At 53.7% G+C, this 24,819-nt stretch overlaps 1 protein-coding gene across 5 annotated transcripts; it reads right to left on the reverse strand.

Moving 5' to 3' along the window:
- Positions 1-1,919: 1,919 nt before the first annotated feature.
- Positions 1,920-21,803, reverse strand: LOC142478290 (leucine-rich repeat neuronal protein 1-like). 5 transcript variants are annotated; one of them, XM_075582445.1, is made up of 2 exons: positions 21,567-21,803; positions 1,920-5,276 (listed from the first exon to the last, which is right to left on the reverse strand). In XM_075582445.1, exon 2 carries the CDS (start codon positions 5,206-5,208, stop codon positions 3,019-3,021), a length of 2,190 nt encoding a protein of 729 aa, XP_075438560.1. In that variant the 5' UTR covers positions 5,209-5,276; positions 21,567-21,803; the 3' UTR covers positions 1,920-3,018. The 5 variants fall into 5 exon arrangements, with proteins under 5 accessions (XP_075438560.1, XP_075438565.1, XP_075438561.1 ...); XM_075582450.1 differs by having other exon boundaries at positions 21,540-21,803; XM_075582446.1 differs by having other exon boundaries at positions 21,513-21,803.
- Positions 21,804-24,819: the final 3,016 nt, after the last annotated feature.

A 24,819-nucleotide genomic window follows, 5' to 3' on the forward strand; every position in this document is an offset into this window, starting at 1 on the left:
TCTGCAGCCAGATCGCGCAGGGAGAGCCGTCTCTCTGTGCAGCTCTGCAGCCAGATCGCGCAGGGAGAGCCGTCTCTCTCTGTGCAGCTCTGCAGCCAGATCACGCAGGGAGAGCCGTCTCTCTCTGTGCAGCTCTGCAGCCAGATCGCGCAGGGAGAGCCGTCTCTCTGTGCAGCTCTGCAGCCAGATCGCGCAGGGAGAGCCATCTCTCTGTGCAGCTCTGCAGCCAGATCGCGCAGGGAGAGCCGTCTCTCTGTGCAGCTCTGCAGCCAGATCGCGCAGGGAGAGCCGTCTCTCTCTGTGCAGCTCTGCAGCCAGATCGCGCAGGGAGAGCCGTCTCTCTCTGTGCATTTCTGCAGCCAGATCACGCAGGGAGAGCCGTCTCTCTGTGCAGCTCTGCAGCCACATCGCGCAGCGAGAGCCGTCTCTCTCTGTGCAGCTCTGCAGCCAGATCACACAGGGAGAGCCGTCTCTCTCTGTGCAGCTCTGCAGCCAGATTGCGCAGGGAGAGCCGTCTCTCTGTGCAGCTCTGCAGCCAGATCGCGCAGGGAGAGCCGTCTCTCTCTGTGCAGCTTTGCAGCCAGATCGCGCAGGGAGAGCCGTCTCTCTCTGTGCAGCTCTGCAGCCAGATCACACAGGGAGAGCCGTCTCCCTCTGTGGAGCTCTGCAGCCAGATCGCGCAGAGAGAGCCGTCTCTCTCTGTGCAGCTCTGCAGCCAGATCGCGCAGGGAGAGCCGTCTCTCTCTGTGCAGCTCTGCAGCCAGATCACACAGGGAGGGCTGAGATTAGTTTTTGTGCTGTCCCGAGCAGTTTAGGCATTTTACTGCCGCACGGTTTGAGTTTGGTTCAGATTCTTTCTGAATACGGTGATAACTCAAATTTCAAACCGTTTGGCAGGGAATATGCCAAACCGTTCGAGATAGCAGCAAAATAATCGGAGCTACTAGAATAAGGCCCTTGGAGGGATTTGGATTGCTTCATGGTTTTCTTTATGTGAGATGGAAAACAAATTAGGACATGATAATGAACATTTGTGCATGATAAGGATATATTGAGAATACCGATTGTAACTTCATCTAAAGCTTCTGCACTAGCAAATTAATGATGTCCCCAACATTTGCAGCATGAAGTCCTCACTGCTTCCCCCTAATGCTTCTATTCAGTACTCAGAGAACAGTGGGACAGGCCCCGAATCACTGACAGACATTGGCCAGAGCAGAGGATTCCTTAGGTTGGACCAGACTGAAAGTGCACTCACAATGCTAAGCCTTATGGCACCTTACAGTCATTTGTTTGAGTGGCTCAAAATGTGCTTTATGGTTTAGTATCATTTTGTAAACATGGTCTCAATATCTTTACAAAGTGCTGTTTGAATTAAATAGAGGGTGTAAAGAAATTCTCTAGGGGAGGAGGTCTTTCTCTTTCTCAGTGCTGTGCTGCTTCTCTGCTGTGTCTGCACCCCTGTTCTTATTCATTTTGAAGTATTATTAAGACCTTTGAAGACACTGTAAATCCTTATGTATTGTTATGTCTGTAAATATATTTTTGATAAAAATATCTGTGTTTTCTGAGAAGTTTTGGGTTCTCGCACTTACTCTCGCTCTACTTCTTAATTAGGATAAAAACTCTCCACCTCGGACTTGCACATAACATTTCTTTATTGCTTTCCATTTAAACTTGTTCCCAACATTACCATGACAAATGCATCTTTCACACCTATTGTTAGTCTCTCTTTAATTGATCTGCTTGGGCCTGTAGAAGCCCACAGCTGTCAGACGTGTGGAGGCCATGTGATGGTATGTGTGACATATTTGTTGAAGTGTTTGGGACTTGTCTGATGAAGTGACGTGTGTGTGACTTTTTATTAAGGTAACGTGTGTGTGACTTATTTGTTGAGGTGACAGGTCTGTGACTTGTTGGAGGTGACGAGTGTGCATGACTTGTTTGAGGTGACGTGTCTGTGACTTGTTTGTTGAGGTGACAGGTCTGTGACTTGTTTGTTGAGGTGACGAGTGTGCATGACTTGTTTGAGGTGACGGGTCTGTGACTTGTTTGTTGAGGTGACGAGTGTGCATGACTTGTTTGAGGTGACGGGTCTGTTACTTGTTTGTTGAGGTGACGAGTCTGTGACTGGTTTGTTGAGGTGACGTGTGTGCGTGACGTGTTTGTTGAGGTGACGTGTGTGCGTGACTTGTTTGTTGAGGTGACGAGTCTGTGACTTGTTTGTTGAGGATGACGTGTGTGCTTGACGTGTTTGTTGAGGTGACGTGTGTGCTTGACGTATTTGTTGAGGATGACGTGTTTGTTGAGGTGACGTGTGTGCGTGACTTGTTTGTTGAGGTGACGGGTCTGTGACTGGTTTGTTTAGGTGACGTGTGTGCGTGACTTGTTTGTTGAGGTGACGAGTCTGTGACTTGTTTGTTGAGGATGACGTGTGTGCTTGACTTGTTTGAGGTGACGGGTCTATGACTGGTTTGTTGAGGTGACGTGTGTGTGATTTGTTTGTTGAGGTGATGTGTGTGCGTGACTTGTTTGTTGAGGTGATGAGTCTGTAACTGGTTTGTTGAGGTGACGGGTCTGTGACTTGTTTGTTGAGGTGACGGGTCTGTGACTTGTTTGTTGAGGTGACATGTGTGTGACTAGTTTGTTGAGGTGATATGATGGGTTTTCAGGATGCATTAATGTCACACACATGAATGTCACAACTGATTCAAGCACCCTGAGGATTTTCTCTTGACACAAGATCTGTAAGAGTCTCATAAAGCTAGCTAAAAAGACCAGTTACGTTTTTCCAAATCTGTTTCTCTCAAATACATTTTTAAGACAGACATCTTATGTTAGGGCTTCTAGTGTCCCTTCAACATCTGTTGGGAAGAGTTTGTGCTACAGTTACCACATTACTGTTATTACAAATAATTTTAAGACTGCAACACAGTGTCTAGATATACAGTTCTTTAAAACACACCTCATAGTTTCTGTTCTGTTAAATGTACCACGTTCATTGGCCCATATTGATCTTCATGGCTGCCAAATGTAGGTCTTTGAAGTGTCAACTTGGACCTCGAGGTGAACCCTTTTGTCTCCATGGGGTGGAGACAGAGGTGGTTGCTCTAAACTGCTCTCCTTTTCCTTCTCTCCATCCCCTTCCCAAAGACTGATAAGAGGCGGGTAGGACTCGTGTAGTGGGATGAAAGACGCCCTCTGCATGTACCTTTTCAGAGAGTGCCCGCAGCTTTTGTGTTTGAGGTGTCGCCCAGCATATATAATAACTGTAGCCATGCATAACCCAGCCACAAGAGAGCCCAGGGCAGCTGAGAGGGTGATGCTCACTGGCCTACCTACCACTGCCATAGAGAAGGAAGCTTCTTTAGTGGTTACATTGAGGCAAGAATGTTGACTTGATCTGGAAACAGGGGAAATAGTAAGGCACACTTCATACCTTGTGGCTGGTTTAAGGTGAGTGAGATTATACTCTTGTATATCAAGAGGCACTTTAGCTGTGTAACTGATGTGAGGATTGTGTATCCTTATTGTTGCTGAAGACCAATGGACAGGGATAAGGACATCTGTGGCAATGCTTGACCCACCCTGCATTTTCCATTCTACCACCACAAAGTTTGAATGCACCTTCTTAGTAACTATGAGGAGGGAAATCGCCTCTTGCTCTCGAGTTGTGTTGATGTTGATAAAAACACTTTTACTGTCTGTACCATCTGAGTTCCACATGTGGCATATATATGATCCTGAATCTTGCTCTACAACATCCACAATTTCCAGTGAACCTTCAGTATTGACTCGGACTCTGCCACTTTCTCCTGATACTCTCTCTCCATATGGGGTTATCCAGTACATCTCTGGCTTTGGTTGACCACTGGCCTGACAAGTGAGAGTTAACAGTTGGTGCTTAGATAGGTGTATCTGAGAAGGAAATGAGTGTGTGTCTATTACGGGTGGGCATCTACTCAACCATGCTTGGCCCTGAATTTCTTGGAAAAGGTGCCCACTGACCAGGGAAGGGCTTGTACAAAGTGTGGCCTGTAACTCAATCAATCTTAGCATGGAAAGCCCTTTCCAGTTGTTTTGGCAATCACAACGGAGAGGGTTGCTATATAAGCTAATCTCAGTCAACCCTGGCAGTGCCTGAAATATTTTCAATGGCACGATCGCTAATCGATTATTGCTAAGAAGTAGAGTCTTCAGGTCTCCCACATTAGAGGCAAATGCATCTGGGTCCAGGTAGGATAACCTGGGGTTGTTGCAGATTTCCAGTTTTACGATCTCTGGTAGATCTTGGAAGGCGTTGGCCTCCACACGCTCCAATTCCTCCATTGAATTGAGGCTAAGTTCCTCTAAGTGGGGCATGTCTTTGAAATCCCCACATCTAATCCTACCAATGGGATTCTTGTTGAGGTCTAAGAATTTTAAAAGGTTCAAGTTCTTTAGTGCTTCCTTAGGAACAGAGGTCAATCGATTATCAAAAAAAGAGAGACTCTCAAGATAGTCCAATCCAAAAAAGGCATTTTCTGGAATATGTTCTAGCTCCATCCCAGCTAAGACAAGGCTATGCAATCTCCCCAGTGGCTGGAAGTTCAGGCTCTGAAGAGCAGCCACAGGATTCTCCCCAACCATAAGTATTTCTAGATTTGGTAGATCTTCAAACCACCTTGGATCAATGACATGGAGACGATTGGCATTTAGATGAAGTCTCAAAAGCCTTCCCAAACCAAAGAATGCTTGGGGTTCAATAACACTTATTTGATTATGGTTAATATACAACTCTTCAAGGCTCTGAAGCGCCTTTAAGCAGTTGTCTGGTAGCTCAGTGAGCTGATTCTCCTCCAGATACAGGGTGATAAGATGGGAGAGGTTAGATAGACCCAAATCCCCAATGCTTTTAAAGTGATTTTGGGACAGATCCAGCTCAGTCAGGTTAACCAATTCTTGAAGTTCCCAACCTAAGTGTGAAATCTTATTACTTTGAAGCAATAGAACTTGGGTGTCGATGGAGAGGTTCTCAGGTACATGAGTGAGTAAAAGGTCATTGCAGTCAACTGTCTTGGCTTCATGGTATACAGACTGTGGGGTGAACCAAGGCCTTGTCTCGCAAACACATTGAGGTGGGCAGAATCCCAGACAAGAGAAGATGGAATGAAGAAGAATCAGAATGAGAAACAGTTCAGTCTGAGGAAGAGGTCCCTTCATGGTCATATGCTGGAAATGGGACAATTATAAAGTCTTCTGCCTAAGGAGGGTAAAGCAATTTCTGGTGAATAGATCTGTAAGGCAAAGAAAGTGATTGAAATAGGAGCACAGAATGTGACAATGAGCGTGAACATTTAGCTCATTAGATGCGTGCAAGTAAATGTCCCACCATTCAATATACAGTATATCAAATAATCCACGGTCCGGTTCTTTTCTATATTTATTCAGAGACAATAGAACACATCTTTTACAGCATCATTTCAGTCAGTGACATCAGGTTTTAAGGCATTTAGAATTTAGTTATAGAGTGTAGAATACTTAGCTTGGTTGTTCTTAGCTTGGTTGATTGTTAAATTATTCTGAATTCTATAAATCCAAATACAATCTTTGCACATTTTCCTTAACAAGTCTTAACATAGCAATCACCTGTTTATCTCACTGCCAGCCCAATGTCCTTGTCAATCATCAATGTTTAAACCAATATTCCTTCAATTAGCAATATTTACTTTGATTTAGAAAACCATTTGTTCTGTCACTAAATAACTATAAGATTAACTGTGTTCCTAATCTTTTAAGACCGATCTCTATTGTATTCTCTACTACCTATTTAACTAACCTTTGATGCAAAACTCATGATCCTATACTATTCAAATCAGTAGACATTAAACATATCAAGTTTCATACAAAATAGAAATTAATAAAACAAGATAGATTCTTAAGTCACGTAAAACATTTCTACACCTGCCCGTCTTTAGACTGATTTATCTTCTTATCTTTCTAACTTAATACAATATTACTTATTTGAACTTGTTACATACTGAATATATATGTATATTGACAATATAGCATCTTTATTATTTAGTCTTGAAATTGTCCTATCCTCCGATAGGTCAATAAAGAGACTCATAGAAACTCTTCCTGAGTCCGTGTGTATGTTAACCATATCCCTACACATTTCCTATTCCGTTCTCCTTCATTAGGAAGAGGAAGTACATCTATTTGTCACGTATAATAACAATATTATAAGATGTGCTGTCTGTGTCTTTACATCCCACTCATTCTCCATCTCAGATAAGAGTAGTAATACTTATTATTATTATTTACCTGTATAGCATGAATAGTGTACATAACAATTTATACTGATTTTACAGCCACGATGAATCCCTCGCTCAAAGATTTTGCCACCCAATGTTTGATGTTAGAAAGTTACAGTGGGCTGGAGCTGGGTCCTCTCCTGTACACCAGTATATGTAAATCTCTCATACTCCTGTTTCTTTTATCTTCACCTTGTTTATCGCACTCCCTCTGATAATTGGATGTTTCAGTAATATCTCCCTTCCACCTTTTTCTTCTTTGTTTTCTTCCTGGCCTTGTCTCTTCCTCTCCCTGCTCTTCCCTTTCTCTGTCGTTACTGTTCTAGTTTTCTTTATCCTTGTCTCTATCTTTGCTTCATTGTCTCACTTGTCCTCCCATCTACTCAGGCTTCATTATTTGTCAATTCCCCCTTTTATTCCTCTCTTCCCCTCTTATTTCTCTGTCCTTCTCTATCTCTCCTACGCTCTCCTATTCACTTGCACTACAGCATTGCCATGGTAACACATGGATTGTTTTGTCTCTCCAACATGGAAAATCAAGTCACAATATTAACTCGTTGATGCTGCTGAGGTTTGGAACATGTAGCTCTGAAGAGACAGGCTGTCTTGGGTATCCCTGAATTTATCTGGACAAAGTCAGAGAAAGATAGGATGACAAAGAGAAGAGTTTAGGAGAAGAGTTTAGGATAGATTGAGAAGATGAGGGGAAACATAAATCAGATGGTTTGTGAGAGAAGCAGCATATTGTCTATCACAAATGACATCCCAAGGTGAACCAATTGTGTCTATATACACAGAACATTATATTACAAGCAGCTGAGTTGTGCATTCAAACTATGCACAAGGGTTTAGTGAGAAAAAGACAAAAGAATTCCAAAGAAATGCATTAGCTATAAACCAAAAGCACGTGCACTAAAATGAGAATGAGGCGTGAATTAAACCATTCTTGCGCCTTTTCTTTATCGCCCCATCTCCCTTATTTTGCCCTTTTTGCTTTTCTATCAGTCCCTGACATGTTATTTAATCTGGAATAGCCTGAAAACGGCTGGTTTCATGGAAGTTCAGCACCTCAGACAGCTCCTACAGGCAGCTCACACTCCCCCAAATGTGATCAAGGTAATGCATATTGTACTTCAATAACACCCTGTGTACTTATCGGGATAAAAGTAGCAAATGTAGTGTCCTCATTTGTGGGTTATACCATTGCATCCATATAGCAAACGCATATTCTGCTGTGCCTCTCTCTCACTTCCATCATTCTCTCTCCACACACACACACACACACACACACACACACACACACACACACACACACACACACACACACACACACGTATGTATATCACTCCCAATGCAGATAAGGACACTGGCATTTGTGTTAAATATAATATTGTGTTAAATATAATATTAAAATATGTGTTTGTGTATGTATATATATATATATATATATATATATATATATATATATATATATATATATATATATACACACACACACACACACATACATCTATGCAGTGGGAGCACTGTATGTATGCTAGGTGATAATGGTTGAAAGACAGGTTGCAGACCTGTCTAAGTCATGTGAATGTGCTCACAAGCGATATTCTTTAATGGCTATATGCTAACGGTGGAGGTTTGTTGTTGCCTTTTTCACCCACCATAACTTAAAGTGTATATGGTAAACCTATCCAGCCTAGAAATATTGCAAAGCAAGTATAAACCAACCTCACACTGATGATACCCATCAAGGTTGAAACATGTCTGTGAGTGGTTTGACTTGCTTTGCTAGTCTCATGCTGTGCTTAAAAGCTGTGTCAACAGTGTTGCATCTGCTTATATGAGCTCCATGTGAATGGATATTCCAGGCAAAAGGTGACACATTGTGTGCTCATTTACATGTCCTTTCCCAGAATCCCTTGCTGCAGTGGGAGCACTGTATGCGAGTTGATAATGGTTGAATGGCAGGGTGCAGACCTGTCTGAGACATGTCAATGTGCTCACAAGTGATATTCTTTATTATATATATATGTAGCTTGACACAAATGCCAATTTTGTAACCCCAGCAATGTGTAGGGTCCTTATTATAACAGTAATTATTCCAATATGTTCAGTAGTAACATAATCTGAAACAAATATATGTTATGGCTACATGTTAGTTTTGATGCATCATGATCAGGTCAATTTGCAATTGAGATTAAAATCTCAATATTTATGAATGTTATTTGGAATGATAAATGAACTGATAATGCAAAGGTATAAATTATATCAAAGGACTCAATTCAAAATAATGTTATACAAGTATAAAAATAGCAATTACATGCATGGGTGAAATGTACATTTCTTTGTAACACTACAATCCTGAATCCTGATAAATAAATCAAACCATAGGTGTCAGTAACTGGTCGCACCCTATTCAGGTGCTATATATGTCCAGCCCCATACACATTGCTCTTTCATTGCAGCCTTACTGTGTAATCACCTCTCTAAAGATATTACTCATTATTTTCTTCTATCTTCCATCTGATTATTCATATCAATGAGTAAATGATGATTCACGAATTTCCAGATTATCTGATGTCATTATCACTATACTCACATTTACCAAATCAATTCCACTTTGAAAACAGAAGTGGATTCAACCCTGAGCTATTTACCTTGGCATATACCCAGACTTCACCCTAAAAATGTACTAAACTCTGAAGGAAACATGGACAGAGCCGGGAGATAACCCTGGGAGAGATACTGTAAGCAGAGAAGTAGATAAAGAGAAAATGTGAAGGGACATGTGTGACTTGTGTCATGTGAAGGGACATGTATGGCTTGTATCATGTGAAGGGACATGTGTGACTTGTGTCATGTGAAGGGACATGTATGGCTTGTATCATGTGAAGGGACATGTGTGACTTGTGTCATGTGAACACGCAGACCTGGGACCTCTCACTGATTTGTGGTCTAACTGGTTTTAGTACCCATCATAAGAAAAAGAAAACACAGCAGCTCACAAGGAGGAAGATATATGTATTGAAATATACAATAATAAAGCAAGTAGTAACTTACTCTTTAAAAGTTAAAAGTCCAGTATGCCTTAAAAGCTCTGCCTCGCATCTCACATCTCCTAGGCAAGCATAGTTATTATTTGCTGAGGTGAGAGGTCCTGCTTGCCTAGGAGACGTATTAGATCGCGACACACGGGTCACGTTGCGCACGCAAACCCGGAAGTCACGCGGTCACACTTGAACACTCAGGCACTCCCGGCGCGCGGGAGTGATCAGTCTCAACACGGCATCTATGCCAGGAACCAGACCGTTCGGCGAGGCAGAGCTTTTGAGGCATACTGGACTTTTAACTTTTAAAGAGTAAGTTACTACTTGCTTTATTATTGTATATTTCAATACATATATCTTCCTCCTCGGAGCGCTGCTGTGTTTTCTTTCTCTTATGATTGATCCGTCATTGGAGTATTCCTGAGACGGATCCTGGTGGAAGAGGAGAAAACTTCCATACACACAAGCTGCAAGAGGAAGGAGTTGGTCTACCTAACAGACACTTTTAGGAAGCAAGAGTGCGGACCCAAACCTTCTGACTGGTTTTAGTGTCCATTTCAATGAAGTCTCACTGGTATGAGTATTGTTCCTATAAATTACCACTTTTTGATCCGAAATCCCCAAATTGCACTGCTTTTTATCCTTGGAGGTTGACATTTCTGTCGGGATATTGAGATTTTCTGCACTATAACCTGCAGCCATATGGAAAATGTTGGATGTATTTTGTGCTTTTACAATATGTTGTGATACCATAACAGTCACTGGCAGGGGTACAGCTAGAGAGGGTCCCACATAGGGGTACAGCTAGAGAGGGTCCCACACAGGGGTACAGCTAGAGAGGGTTCCACACAGGGGTACAGCTAGAGAGGGTCCCACACAGGGGTACAGCTAGAGAGGGTCCCACACAGGGGTACAGCTACAGGGGGTCACACACAGGGGCACAGCTACAGGGGGTCACAGACAGGGGCACAGCTACAGGGAGTCACACACAGGGACACAGCTACAGGGAGTCACACACAGGGGCACAGCTACAGGGGGTCACACACAGGGGCACAGCTACAGGGAGTCACAATAAGGAGCACAGCTACAGGGAGTCACACACAGGGGCACAGCTACAGGGAGTCACACACAGGGGTACAGCTACAGGGAGTCACACACAGGTCACAGCTACAGGGAGTCACACACAGGTCACAGCTACAGGGAGTCACACACAGGGGCACAGCTACAGGGGGTCACACACAGGGGCACAGCTACAGGGAGTCACACACAGGGGCACAGCTACAGGGAGTCACACACAGGGACACAGCTACAGGGGGTCACACACAGGGGCACAGCTACAGGAGGTCACACACAGGGCACAGCTACAGGGAGTCACACACAGGGGCACAGCTACAGGGGGTCACGGCACAGCTACAGGGGGTCACACACAGTGGCACAGCTACAGGGGGTCACACACAGGGGCACAACTACAGGGGGTCACACACAGGGGCACAGCTACAGGGAGTCACACACAGGAGCACAGCTACAGGGGGTCACACACAGGGGCACAGCTACAGGGAGTCACAATAAGGAGCACAGCTACAGGGAGTCACACACAGGGGCACAGCTACAGGGAGTCACACACAGGGGTACAGCTACAGGGAGTCACACACAGGTCACAGCTACAGGGAGTCACACACAGGTCACAGCTACAGGGAGTCACACACAGGGGCACAGCTACAGGGGGTCACACACAGGGGCACAGCTACAGGGAGTCACACACAGGGGTACAGCTACAGGGAGTCACACACAGGTCACAGCTACAGGGGGTCACACACAGGGGCACAGCTACAGGAGGTCACACACAGGGGCACAGCTACAGGAGGTCACACACAGGGGCACAGCTACAGGAGGTCACACACAGGGGCACAGCTACAGGGAGTCACACACAGGGGCACAGCTACAGGGGGTCACACACAGGGCACAGCTACAGGGGCTCACACACAGGGACACAGCTACAGGGGGTCACACACAGGGGCACAGCTACAGGGAGTCACACACAGGGACACAGCTACAGGGGGTCACACACAGGGGCACAGCTACAGGAGGTCACACACAGGGGCACAGCTACAGGGAGTCACACACAGGGGCACAGCTACAGGAGGTCACACACAGGGGCACAGCTACAGGGAGTCACACACAGGGGCACAGCTACAGGGAGTCACACACAGGGGCACAGCTACAGGGGGTCACACACAGGGGCACAGTTACAGGGAGTCACACACAGGGGCACAGCTACAGGGAGTCACACACAGGGGCACAGCTACAGGGAGTCACACACAGGGGCACAGCTACAGGAGGTCACACACAGGGGCACAGCTACAGGGGGTCACACACAGGGGCACAGCTACAGGGAGTCACACACAGGGGCACAGCTACAGGGAGTCACACACAGGGGCACAGCTACAGGGAGTCACACACAGGGGCACAGCTACAGGGAGTCACACACAGGGGCACAGCTACAGGGAGTCACACACAGGGGCACAGCTACAGGGGGTCACACACAGGGGCACAGCTACAGGAGGTCACGCACAGGGACACAGCTACAGGAGGTCACACACAGGGCACAGCTACAGGGAGTCACACACAGGGGCACAGCTACAGGGAGTCACACACAGGGGCACAGCTACAGGGAGTCACACACAGGGGCACAGCTACAGGGAGTCACACACAGGGGCACAGCTACAGGGAGTCACACACAGGGGCACAGCTACAGGAGTCACACACAGGGGCACAGCTACAGGGAGTCACACACAGGCGCACAGCTACAGGAGGTCACACACAGGGGCACAGCTACAGGGGGTCACACACAGGGCACAGCTACAGGAGTCACACACAGGGGCACAGCTACAGGAGGTCACACACAGGGGCACAGCTACAGGAGTCACACACAGGGGCACAGCTACAGGAGGTCACACACAGGGGCACAGCTACAGGGGGTCACACACAGGGGCACAGCTACAGGGGGTCACACACAGGGGCACAGCTACAGGGGGTCACACACAGGGGCACAGTTACAGGGAGTCACACACAGGGGCACAGCTACAGGGAGTCACACACAGGGGCACAGCTACAGGGAGTCACACACAGGGGCACAGCTACAGGGGGTCACACACAGGGGCACAGCTACAGGGGGTCACACACAGGGGCACAGCTACAGGGAGTCACACACAGGGCACAGCTACAGGGGGTCACACACAGGGGCACAGCTACAGGGAGTCACACACAGGGGCACAGCTACAGGGGGTCACACACAGGGGCACAGCTACAGGGGGTCACACACAGGGGCACAGCTACAGGGAGTCACACACAGGGGCACAGCTACAGGGGGTCACACACAGGGCACAGCTACAGGAGGTCACACACAGGGGCACAGCTACAGGGAGTCACACACAGGGGCACAGCTACAAGGGGTCACACACAGGGGCACAGCTACAGGGGGTCACACACAGGGGCACAGTTACAGGGAGTCACACACAGGGGCACAGCTACAGGGGGTCACACACAGGGGCACAGCTACAGGGGGTCACACACAGGGGCACAGCTACAGGGGGTCACACACAGGGGCACAGCTACAGGAGGTCACGCACAGGGACACAGCTACAGGAGGTCACACACAGGGGCACAGCTACAGGAGGTCACACACAGGGGCACAGCTACAGGGGGTCACACACAGGGGCACAGCTACAGGAGGTCACGCACAGGGACACAGCTACAGGAGGTCACACACAGGGGCACAGCTACAGGAGGTCACACACAGGGGCACAGCTACAGGGGGTCACACACAGGGCACAGCTACAGGGGGTCACACACAGGGGCACAGCTACAGGGAGTCACACACAGGGGCACAGTTACAGGGAGTCACACACAGGGGCACAGCTACAGGGGGTCACACACAGGGGCACAGCTACAGGGGGTCACACACAGGGGCACAGCTACAGGGGGTCACACACAGGGGCACAGCTACAGGGAGTCACACACAGGGGCACAGCTACAGGGAGTCACACACAGGGGCACAGCTACAGGGAGTCACACACAGGGGCACAGCTACAGGGAGTCACACACAGGGCACAGCTACAGGAGTCACACACAGGGGCACAGCTACAGGGAGTCACACACAGGGGCACAGCTACAGGGAGTCACACACAGGGGCACAGCTACAGGGAGTCACACACAGGGGCACAGCTACAGGGAGTCACACACAGGGCACAGCTACAGGAGTCACACACAGGGGCACAGCTACAGGGAGTCACACACAGGGCACAGCTACAGGAGTCACACACAGGGGCACAGCTACAGGGGTTCACACACAGGCGCACAGCTACAGGAGGTCACACACAGGGGCACAGCTACAGGGGGTCACACACAGGGCACAGCTACAGGAGTCACACACAGGGGCACAGCTACAGGAGGTCACACACAGGGGCACAGCTACAGGAGGTCACACACAGGGGCACAGCTACAGGGAGTCACACACAGGGGCACAGCTACAGGAGGTCACACACAGGGGCACAGCTACAGGAGGTCACACACAGGGGCACAGCTACAGGAGTCACACACAGGGGCACAGCTACAGGAGGTCACACACAGGGGCACAGCTACAGGGGGTCACACACAGGGGCACAGCTACAGGGAGTCACACACAGGGGCACAGTTACAGGGAGTCACACACAGGGGCACAGCTACAGGGGGTCACACACAGGGGCACAGCTACAGGGGGTCACACACAGGGGCACAGCTACAGGGGGTCACACACAGGGGCACAGTTACAGGGAGTCACACACAGGGGCACAGCTACAGGGAGTCACACACAGGGGCACAGCTACAGGGAGTCACACACAGGGGCACAGCTACAGGGAGTCACACACAGGGGCACAGATACAGGGGGTCACACACAGGGGCACAGCTACAGGGGCTCACACACAGGCGCACAGCTACAGGAGGTCACACACAGGGGCACAGCTACAGGGGGTCACAGACAGGGGCACAGCTACAGGAGGTCACACACAGGCGCACAGCTACAGGAGGTCACACACAGGGGCACAGCTACAGGGAGTCACACACAGGGCACAGCTACAGGAGTCACACACAGGGGCACAGCTACAGGGGGTCACACACAGGGGCACAGCTACAGGAGTCACACACAGGGGCACAGCTACAGGAGGTCACACACAGGGGCACAGCTACAGGGAGTCACACACAGGGGCACAGCTACAGGAGGTCACACACAGGGGCACAGCTACAGGGAGTCACACACAGGGGCACAGCTACAGGAGGTCACACACAGGGCACAGCTACAGGAGTCACACACAGGGGCACAGCTACAGGAGGTCACACACAGGGGCACAGCTACAGGGAGTCACACACAGGGGCACAGCTACAGGGAGTCACACACAGGGGCACAGCTACAGGAGTCACACACAGGGGCACAGCTACAGGAGGTCACACACAGGGGCACAGCTACAGGGGGTCACACACAGGGGCACAGCTACAGGGAGTCACACACAGGGGCACAGCTACAGGGAGTCACACACAGGGGCACAGCTACAGGGGGTCACACACAGGGGCACAGCTACAGGGGGTCACACACAGGGGCACAGCTACAGGGAGTCACACACAGGGGCACAGCTACAGGGGCTCACACACAGGCGCACAGCTACAGGAGGTCACACACAGGGGCACAGCTACAGGGGGTCACAGACAGGGGCACAGCTACAGGAGGTCACACACAGGGGCACAGCTACAGGGAGTCACACACAGGGGCACAGCTACAGGGGGTCACACACAGGGGCACAACTACAGGGAGTCACACACAGGGGCACAGCTACAGGGAGTCACACACAGGGGCACAGCTACAGGGAGTCACACACAGGGGCACAGCTACAGGGGGTCACACACAGGGGCACAGCTACAGGGGGTCACACACAGGGGCACAGCTACAGGGGGTCACACACAGGGGCACAGCTACAGGGAGTCACACACAGGGGCACAGCTACAGGGGGTCACACACTGACAGGAGGACACACACAGGGCACAGCTACAGGGGGTCACACACAGGGGGTCACACACAGGGGGTCACACACAGGGGCACAGCTACAGGGAGTCACACACAGGGGCACAGCTACAGGGAGTCACACACAGGGGCACAGCTACAGGGGGTCACACACAGGGGCACAGCTACAGGGGGTCACACACAGGGGCACAGCTACAGGGGGTCACACACAGGGGCACAGCTACAGGGGGTCACACACAGGGGCACAGCTACAGGGGGTCACACACAGGGGCACAGCTACAGGGGGTCACACACTGACAGGAGGTCACACACAGGGCACAGCTACAGGGGGTCACACACAGGGGGTCACACACAGGGGGTCACACACAGGGGCACAGCTACAGGGAGTCACACACAGGGGCACAGCTACAGGGAGTCACACACAGGGGCACAGCTACAGGGAGTCACACACAGGGCACAGCTACAGGGGGTCACACACAGGGGGTCACACACAGGGGCACAGCTACAGGGAGTCACACACAGGGGCACAGCTACAGGGAGTCACACACAGGGGCACAGCTACAGGAGGTCACACACAGGGCACAGCTACAGGGGGTCACACACAGGGGGTCACACACAGGGGCACAGCTACAGGGGGTCACACACAGGGGCACAGCTACAGGGGGTCACACACAGGGGCACAGCTACAGGGGGTCACACACAGGGGCACAGCTACAGGGGGTCACACACAGGGCACAGCTACAGGGGGTCACACACAGGGCACAGCTACAGGGGGTCACACACAGGGGGTCACACACAGGGGCACAGCTACAGGGAGTCACACACAGGGGCACAGCTACAGGGAGTCACACACAGGGGCACAGCTACAGGGAGTCACACACAGGGCACAGCTACAGGGGGTCACACACAGGGGCACAGCTACAGGGAGTCACACACAGGGGCACAGCTACAGGGAGTCACACACAGGGGCACAGCTACAGGAGGTCACACACAGGGCACAGCTACAGGGGGTCACACACAGGGGGTCACACACAGGGGCACAGCTACAGGGGGTCACACACAGGGGCACAGCTACAGGGGGTCACACACTGACAGGGGGTCACACACAGGGCACAGCTACAGGAGGTCACACACAGGGACACAGCTACAGGGAATCACACACAGGGGCACAGCTACAGGGAGTCACACACAGGGGCACAGCTACAGGGGGTCAAACACAGGGGCACAGCTACAGGGGGTCACACACAGGGGCACAGCTACAGGGAGTCACACACAGGGGCACAGCTACAGGGAGTCACACACAGGGGCACAGCTACAGGGAGTCACACACAGGGGCACAGCTACAGGGAGTCACACACAGGGCACAGCTACAGGGGGTCACACACAGGGGGTCACACACAGGGGCACAGCTACAGGGAGTCACACACAGGGGCACAGCTACAGGGAGTCACACACAGGGGCACAGCTACAGGAGGTCACACACAGGGCACAGCTACAGGGGGTCACACACAGGGGCACAGCTACAGGGGGTCACACACAGGGGCACAGCTACAGGGGGTCACACACAGGGCACAGCTACAGGGGGTCACACACAGGGGGTCACACACAGGGGCACAGCTACAGGGGGTCACACACAGGGGCACAGCTACAGGGGGTCAGACACAGGGGCACAGCTACAAGGAGTCACACACAGGGGCACAGCTACAGGGGGTCACACACAGGGGCACAGCTACAGGGAGTCACACACAGGGGCACAGCTACAAGGAGTCACACACAGGGGCACAGCTACAGGGGGTCACACACAGGGGCACAGCTACAGGGGGTCACACACAGTGGCACAGCTACAGGGGGTCACACACAGTGGCACAGCTACAGGGGGTCACACACAGGGGTCACACACAGGGGCACAGCTACAGGGAGTCACACACAGGGGCACAGCTACAGGGAGTCACACACAGGGGCACAGCTACAGGGGTCACACACAGGGGCACAGCTACAGGGGGTCACACACAGGGGCACAGCTACAGGGGGTCACACACAGGGGCACAGCTACAGGGGGTCACACACAGGGGCACAGCTACAGGGGGTCACACACAGGGGCACAGCTACAGGGAGTCACACACAGGGGCACAGCTACAGGGAGTCACACACAGGGCACAGCTACAGGGAGTCACACACAGGGGCACAGCTACAGGAGGTCACACACAGGGGCACAGCTACAGGAGTCACACACAGGGGCACAGCTACAGGAGGTCACACACAGGGGCACAGCTACAGGAGTCACACACAGGGGCACAGCTACAGGGAGTCACACACAAGGGCACAGCTACAGGGGGTCACACACAGGGGCACAACTACAGGGAGTCACACACAGGGGCACAGCTACAGGGAGTCACACACAGGGGCACAGCTACAGGGGGTCACACACTGACAGGAGGTCACACACAGGGCACAGCTACAGGGGGTAACACACAGGGGGTCACACACAGGGGCACAGCTACAGGGAGTCACACACAGGGGCACAGCTACAGGGAGTCACACACAGGGGCACAGCTACAGGGAGTCACACACAGGGGCACAGCTACAGGGAGTCACACACAGGGCACAGCTACAGGGGGTCACACACAGGGGGTCACACACAGGGGCACAGCTACAGGGGGTCACACACAGGGGCACAGCTACAGGGGGTCACACACAGGGGCACAGCTACAGGGGGTCACACACTGACAGGAGGTCACACACAGGGCACAGCTACAGGGGGTCACACACAGGGGGTCACACACAGGGGGTCACACACAGGGGCACAGCTACAGGGAGTCACACACAGGGGCACAGCTACAGGGAGTCACACACAGGGGCACAGCTACAGGGAGTCACACACAGGGGCACAGCTACAGGGGGTCACACACAGGGGGTCACACACAGGGGGTCACACACAGGGGCACAGCTACAGGGAGTCACACACAGGGGCACAGCTACAGGGAGTCACACACAGGGGCACAGCTACAGGGAGTCACACACAGGGGCACAGCTACAGGGAGTCACACACAGGGGCACAGCTACAGGGGGTCACACACAGGGGCACAGCTACAGGGGCTCACACACAGGGGGTCACACACAGGAGGGGCACAGCTACAGGGGGTCACACACAGGAGGGGCACAGCTACAGGGGGTCACACACAGGGGCACAGCTACAGGGGGTCACACACAGGGGCACAGCTACAGGGGGTCACACACAGGGCACAGCTACAGGGGGTCACACACAGGGGCACAGCTACAGGGAGTCACAATAAGGAGCACAGCTACAGGGAGTCACACACAGGGGCACAGCTACAGGGAGTCACACACAGGGGCACAGCTACAGGGAGTCACACACAGGGCACAGCTACAGGGAGTCACACACAGGGCACAGCTACAGGGGCTCACACACAGGGGCACAGCTACAGGGAGTCACACACAGGGGCACAGCTACAGGGGCTCACACACAGGGGCACAGCTACAGGAGGTCACACACAGGGCACAGCTACAGGGAGTCACACACAGGGGCACAGCTACAGGGAGTCACACACAGGGGCACAGCTACAGGGAGTCACACACAGGGCACAGCTACCAGGGGGTCACACACAGGGGGTCACAGCTACAGGGAGTCACACACAGGGGCACAGCTACAGGGAGTCACACACAGGGGCACAGCTACAGGAGGTCACACACAGGGCACAGCTACAGGGGGTCACACACAGGGGGTCACACACAGGGGCACAGCTACAGGGGGTCACACACTGACAGGAGGTCACACACAGGGCACAGCTACAGGGGGTCACACACAGGGGGTCAAACACAGGGGCACAGCTACAGGGAGTCACACACAGGGGCACAGCTACAGGGAGTCACACACAGGGCACAGCTACAGGGGGTCACACACAGGGGCACAGCTACAGGGAGTCACACACAGGGGCACAGCTACAGGGGGTCACACACAGGGGCACAGCTACAGGGAGTCACACACAGGGGCACAGCTACAGGGAGTCACACACAGGGGCACAGCTACAGGGAGTCACACACAGGGGCACAGCTACAGGGAGTCACACACAGGGGCACAGCTACAGGGAGTCACACACAGGGCACAGCTACAGGGAGTCACACACAGGGGCACAGCTACAGGGAGTCACACACAGGGGCACAGCTACAGGGAGTCACACACAGGGGCACAGCTACAGGAGGTCACACACAGGGCACAGCTACAGGGGGTCACACACAGGGGCACAGCTACAGGGGGTCACACACTGACAGGAGGTCACACACAGGGCACAGCTGCAGGGGGTCACACACAGGGGGTCACACACAGGGGCACAGCTACAGGGGGTCACACACAGGGGCACAGCTACAGGGGGTCACACACAGGGGCACAGCTACAAGGAGTCACACACAGGGGCACAGCTACAGGGGGTCACACACAGGGGCACAGCTACAGGGAGTCACACACAGGGGCACAGCTACAAGGAGTCACACACAGGGGCACAGCTACAGGGGGTCACACACAGGGGCACAGCTACAGGGAGTCACACACAGGGGCACAGCTACAAGGAGTCACACACAGGGGCACAGCTACAGGGGGTCACACACAGGGGCACAGCTACAGGGGGTCACACACAGTGGCACAGCTACAGGGAGTCACACACAGGGGCACAGCTACAAGGAGTCACACACAGGGGCACAGCTACAGGGGGTCACACACAGGGGCACAGCTACAGGGGGTCACACACAGGGGCACAGCTACAGGGAGTCACACACAGGGGCACAGCTACAGGGAGTCACACACAGGGGCACAGCTACAGGGGGTCACACACAGGGCACAGCTACAGGAGGTCACACACAGGGGCACAGCTACAGGGAGTCACACACAGGGGCACAGCTACAGGGGGTCACACACAGGGCACAGCTACAGGGGGTCACACACAGGGGCACAGCTACAGGAGGTCACACACAGGGACACAGCTACAGGAGGTCACACACAGGGGCACAGTTACAGGGAGTCACACACAGGGGCACAGCTACAAGGAGTCACACACAGGGGCACAGCTACAGGGGGTCACACACAGGGGCACAGCTACAGGGGGTCACACACAGGGGCACAGCTACAGGGAGTCACACACAGGGGCACAGCTACAGGGAGTCACACACAGGGGCACAGCTACAGGGGGTCACACACAGGGCACAGCTACAGGAGGTCACACACAGGGGCACAGCTACAGGGAGTCACACACAGGGGCACAGCTACAGGGGGTCACACACAGGGCACAGCTACAGGGGGTCACACACAGGGGCACAGCTACAGGAGGTCACACACAGGGACACAGCTACAGGAGGTCACACACAGGGGCACAGTTACAGGGAGTCACACACAGGGCACAGCTACAAGGAGTCACACACAGGGGCACAGCTACAGGGGGTCACACACAGGGGCACAGCTACAGGGAGTCACACACAGGGGCACAGCTACAAGGAGTCACACACAGGGGCACAGCTACAGGGGGTCACACACAGGGGCACAGCTACAGGGGGTCACACACAGGGGGAAGTTCTTGAACGTTTTGCACTAGATTTATCATCAAAAAAAATATACACACACACACACACACACACACACACACACACACACACACACACACACACACCACACACACACACACACACACACACACACACACACACACACACACACACACACACATAAAGTAAATATATAAAAGTAAATATAAAAACGGATGCATTCAGGGTGAAGCACACAGGGCATCTAAAGAGGCAGAGAGGGACATGGAGAGACATGGAGGGACAGATGCACTCACATACGTGTGTGAGGAGCCTGAGACAGGCAGCAGTGGGAAGGGGGCACTCACCCTTCAGCAGTGGGAAGGGGGCACTCACCCTCCAGCAGTGGGAAGGGGCACTCACCCTCCAGCAGTGGGAAGGGGCACTCACCCTCCAGCAGTGGGAAGGGGCACTCACCCTCCAGCAGTGCGGGAAGGGGGCACTCACCCTCCAGAAGAGGGAAGGGGCACTCACCCTCCAGAAGAGGGAAGGGGCACTCACCCTCCAGCAGTGGGAAGGGGCACTCACCCTCCAGAAGAGGGAAGGGGCACTCACCCTCCAGAAGAGGGAAGGGGCACTCACCCTCCAGAAGAGACGATGCTCCACAGGCCCCAGAGAAATCCAATACACTCCAGCTCTCCTTTCTCTCCCAGCTCTCCTCTCTCCCGACTATCCACAGCTCTCCTCTCCTCCCCTCACTCTCCCCCCAGGTCTCCTCTCTCTGGTCGCTGTCTCTGTGTCTTCCTCTGTACCGTCTCTTTAATTCTCTGTTCCTAGTTTCCTTCTCTCCCCCTTCCTCCTCTCTCTCTCCCCCCTTCCCTCTCTCTCTCCCCCCTTCCCTCTCTCTCTCCCCCCCTTCCCTCTCTCTCTCCCCCCTTCCCTCTCTCTCTCCCCCCTTCCCTCTCTCTCCCCCCCTTCCCTCTCTCTCTCTTCCTCCTTCCTCTTCCCCGTTCTCTCTCCTCTCCCTTCTCTATCCCTTTCCCCCTTTCTTCCTTCTCGTTTCCTTCTCTCTCCCCCCTTCCCTCTCTCTCTCCCCCTTCTCCCTCTCTCTCACCCCTTCCCCTCTCTCTCACCCCTTCCCCCTCTCTCTCTCTCTCTCCCCTTCCCCCTCTCTCTCTTCCCCTTCCCTCCTCTCTCTTCCCCTTCCCTCCTCTCTCTTCCCCTTCCCTCCTCTCTCTTCCCCTTCCCTCCTCTCTCTTCCCCTTCCCTCCTTCTCTCTCTTCCCCTTCCCTCTCTCTCCCTTCTCTTTCTCTCCCCCCCTTCTCACTCTCTTCTCTGTCTCTCTCTCTTCTCTCTGTCTTTCTCTTATCTCTGTCTCTCTCTTCTCTCTGTCTCTCTCTTCTCTCTGTCTCTCTCTTCTCTCTGTCTCTCTCTCTCCCTCTTCTCTCTCCCTCTCTCTGTCTCTCTCTTCTCTCTCTCTTCTCTCTGTCTCTCTCCCTCTCTCTTCTCTCTGTCTCTCTCTCTCCTCTCTGTCTCTCTCTTCTCTCTCCCTCTCTGTCTCTCTCTTCTCTCTCTTCTCTCTCTCTTATCTCTGTCTCTCTCCCTCTCTCTTCTCACTGTCTCTCTCTCCCTCTCACCCTCTCTCTTCTCTCTGTCTCTCACCCTCTCTTCTCTCTCCCTCTCTCTGTCTCTCTCTTCTCTCTGTCCCTCTCTCTTCACTCTCTTCTCTCTGTCTCTCCCTCTCTCTGTCTCTCTCCCTCTCTCTTACCCTCTCTCTGTCTCACCCTCTCTCTGTCTCTCACCCTCTCTCTGTCTCTCACCCTCTCTCTGTCTCTCTCCCTCTCTCCCTCTCTCTCTTCTCTCTGTCTCTCTCTATCTCTCTCTTCTCTCTGTCTCTCCCTCTCTCTCTTCTCTCTCCCTCTCTCTCTTCTCTCTCTCTTGTCTCTCTCCCTCTCGCTTCTCTCTCACCCTCTCTCCCTCTCTCTCCCTCTCTCTTCTCTCTGTCTCTCTCCCTCTCTCTTCTCTCTGTCTCTCTCCTCTCCCTCTCTCTCCCTATCTCTTCTCTCTCCTCTCTCCCCCTCTCTCTCCCTCTCTCTCCCTCTCTCTCCCTCTCTTCTCTCTCACCCTCTCTCCCTCTTCCTATTGTCCTCGTGCTTCTTCCCTTTGTCGCTATTTGTTTCTCTCTGATGAATAAAGGGTGCATCTAATCTGGCAGGTCACTCGTTCCAACAGCCAATAGGATGGGGAAGCTGTCAGGGGGCTGGACACAATCAGCAGAATGTGGGGGTGGGACATATTGCTGCTGACATCTGGGCCGATCTGGTTGTGGAGATTTGGCCGGTAGCAGTGAGAGGGATACCGGCCCCCGACCCCAGCCCCCCCCACCCATACCGGCCCCAGCCCCCCCCCCCATACCGGGCCCCAGCCCCCCCACCATACCGGCCCCCCAGCCCCCCCCCCACCATACCGGCCCCAGCCCCCCCCCATACCGGGCCCCAGCCCCCCCCACCATACCGGCCCCCAGCCCCCCCCCACCATACCGGCCCCCAGCCTCCCCCCACCATACAGGCCCCAGCCCCCCCACCATGCCGGCCCCAGCCCCCCCACCATACCGGCCCCAGCCCCCCCCACCATACCGGCCCCAGCCCCCCCCCCACCATACCGGCCCCCAGCCCCCCCACCATACCGGCCCCAGCCACCCCCCCCCACCATACCGGCCATAAGGCACCCCCCCACCCCACCATACCGGCCCCAGCCCCCCCACCATACCGGCCCCAGCCCCCCCCCATACCGGGCCCCAGCCCCCCCACCATACCGGCCCCCGGCCCCAGCCCCCCCCACCATACCGGCCCCAGCCCCCCCACCATACCGGGCCCCCAGCCCCCCCACCATACCGGCCCCCGGCCCCAGCCCCCCCCCACCATACCGGCCCCAGCCCCCCCCACCATACCGGCCCCCAGCCCCCCCCCCCCCCATACCGGGCCCCAGCCCCCCCACCATACCGGCCCCCGGCCCCAGCCCCCCCCACCATACCGGCCCCAGCCCCCCCCCATACCGGGCCCCAGCCCCCCCACCATACCGCCCCCCGCGCCCCAGCCCCCCCACCATACCGGCCCCAGCCCCCCCCCATACCGGGCCCCAGCCCCCCCACCATACCGGCCCCCGGCCCCAGCCCCCCCCCCCCATACCGGCCCCAGCCCCCCCACCCCATACCGGGCCCCAGCCCCCCCCACCATACCGGCCCCCGGCCCCAGCCCCCCCACCATACCGGCCCCAGCCCCCCCCCATACCGGGCCCCAGCCCCCCCACCATACCGGCCCCCGGCCCCAGCCCCCCCCCCCCATACCGGCCCCAGCCCCCCCCCCCATACCGGGCCCCAGCCCCCCCACCATACCGGGCCCCAGCCCCCCCCCCCCCCCACCATACCGGCCCCAGCCCCCCCCCCCCACCATACCGGGCCCCGGCCCCAGCCCCCCCCCCCCCCCACCATACCAGCCCCCCCCCCATACCGGGCCCCAGCCCCCCCACCATACCGGCCCCCGGCCCCAGCCCCCCCCCCCACCATACCAGCCCCAGCCCCCCCCCACCATACCGGCCCCAGCCCCCCCCCCCCACCATACCGGCCCCAGCCCCCCCCCACCCCACCCCACCATGCTGGGCAGCGCCCGTGTATATACATATATGTGTGCGTGTGTGTGTGTGTGTGTGTATGTATGTGTGTATATGTGTGTGTGTGTATGTGTGTATGTGTGTATATATATGTGTGTGTGTGTGTGTATATGTGTGTATGTGTGTATGTGTGTATATGTGTGTGTGTGTGTGTGTGTATATGTGTGTGTGTGTATATATATGTGTGTGTGTGTATATATATATGTGTGTGTGTGTGTATATGTGT

The sequence above is a fragment of the Ascaphus truei genome, unplaced genomic scaffold, assembly GCF_040206685.1.
Source record: "Ascaphus truei isolate aAscTru1 unplaced genomic scaffold, aAscTru1.hap1 HAP1_SCAFFOLD_236, whole genome shotgun sequence".
In the NCBI taxonomy this organism is placed as follows: domain Eukaryota; kingdom Metazoa; phylum Chordata; class Amphibia; order Anura; family Ascaphidae; genus Ascaphus; species Ascaphus truei.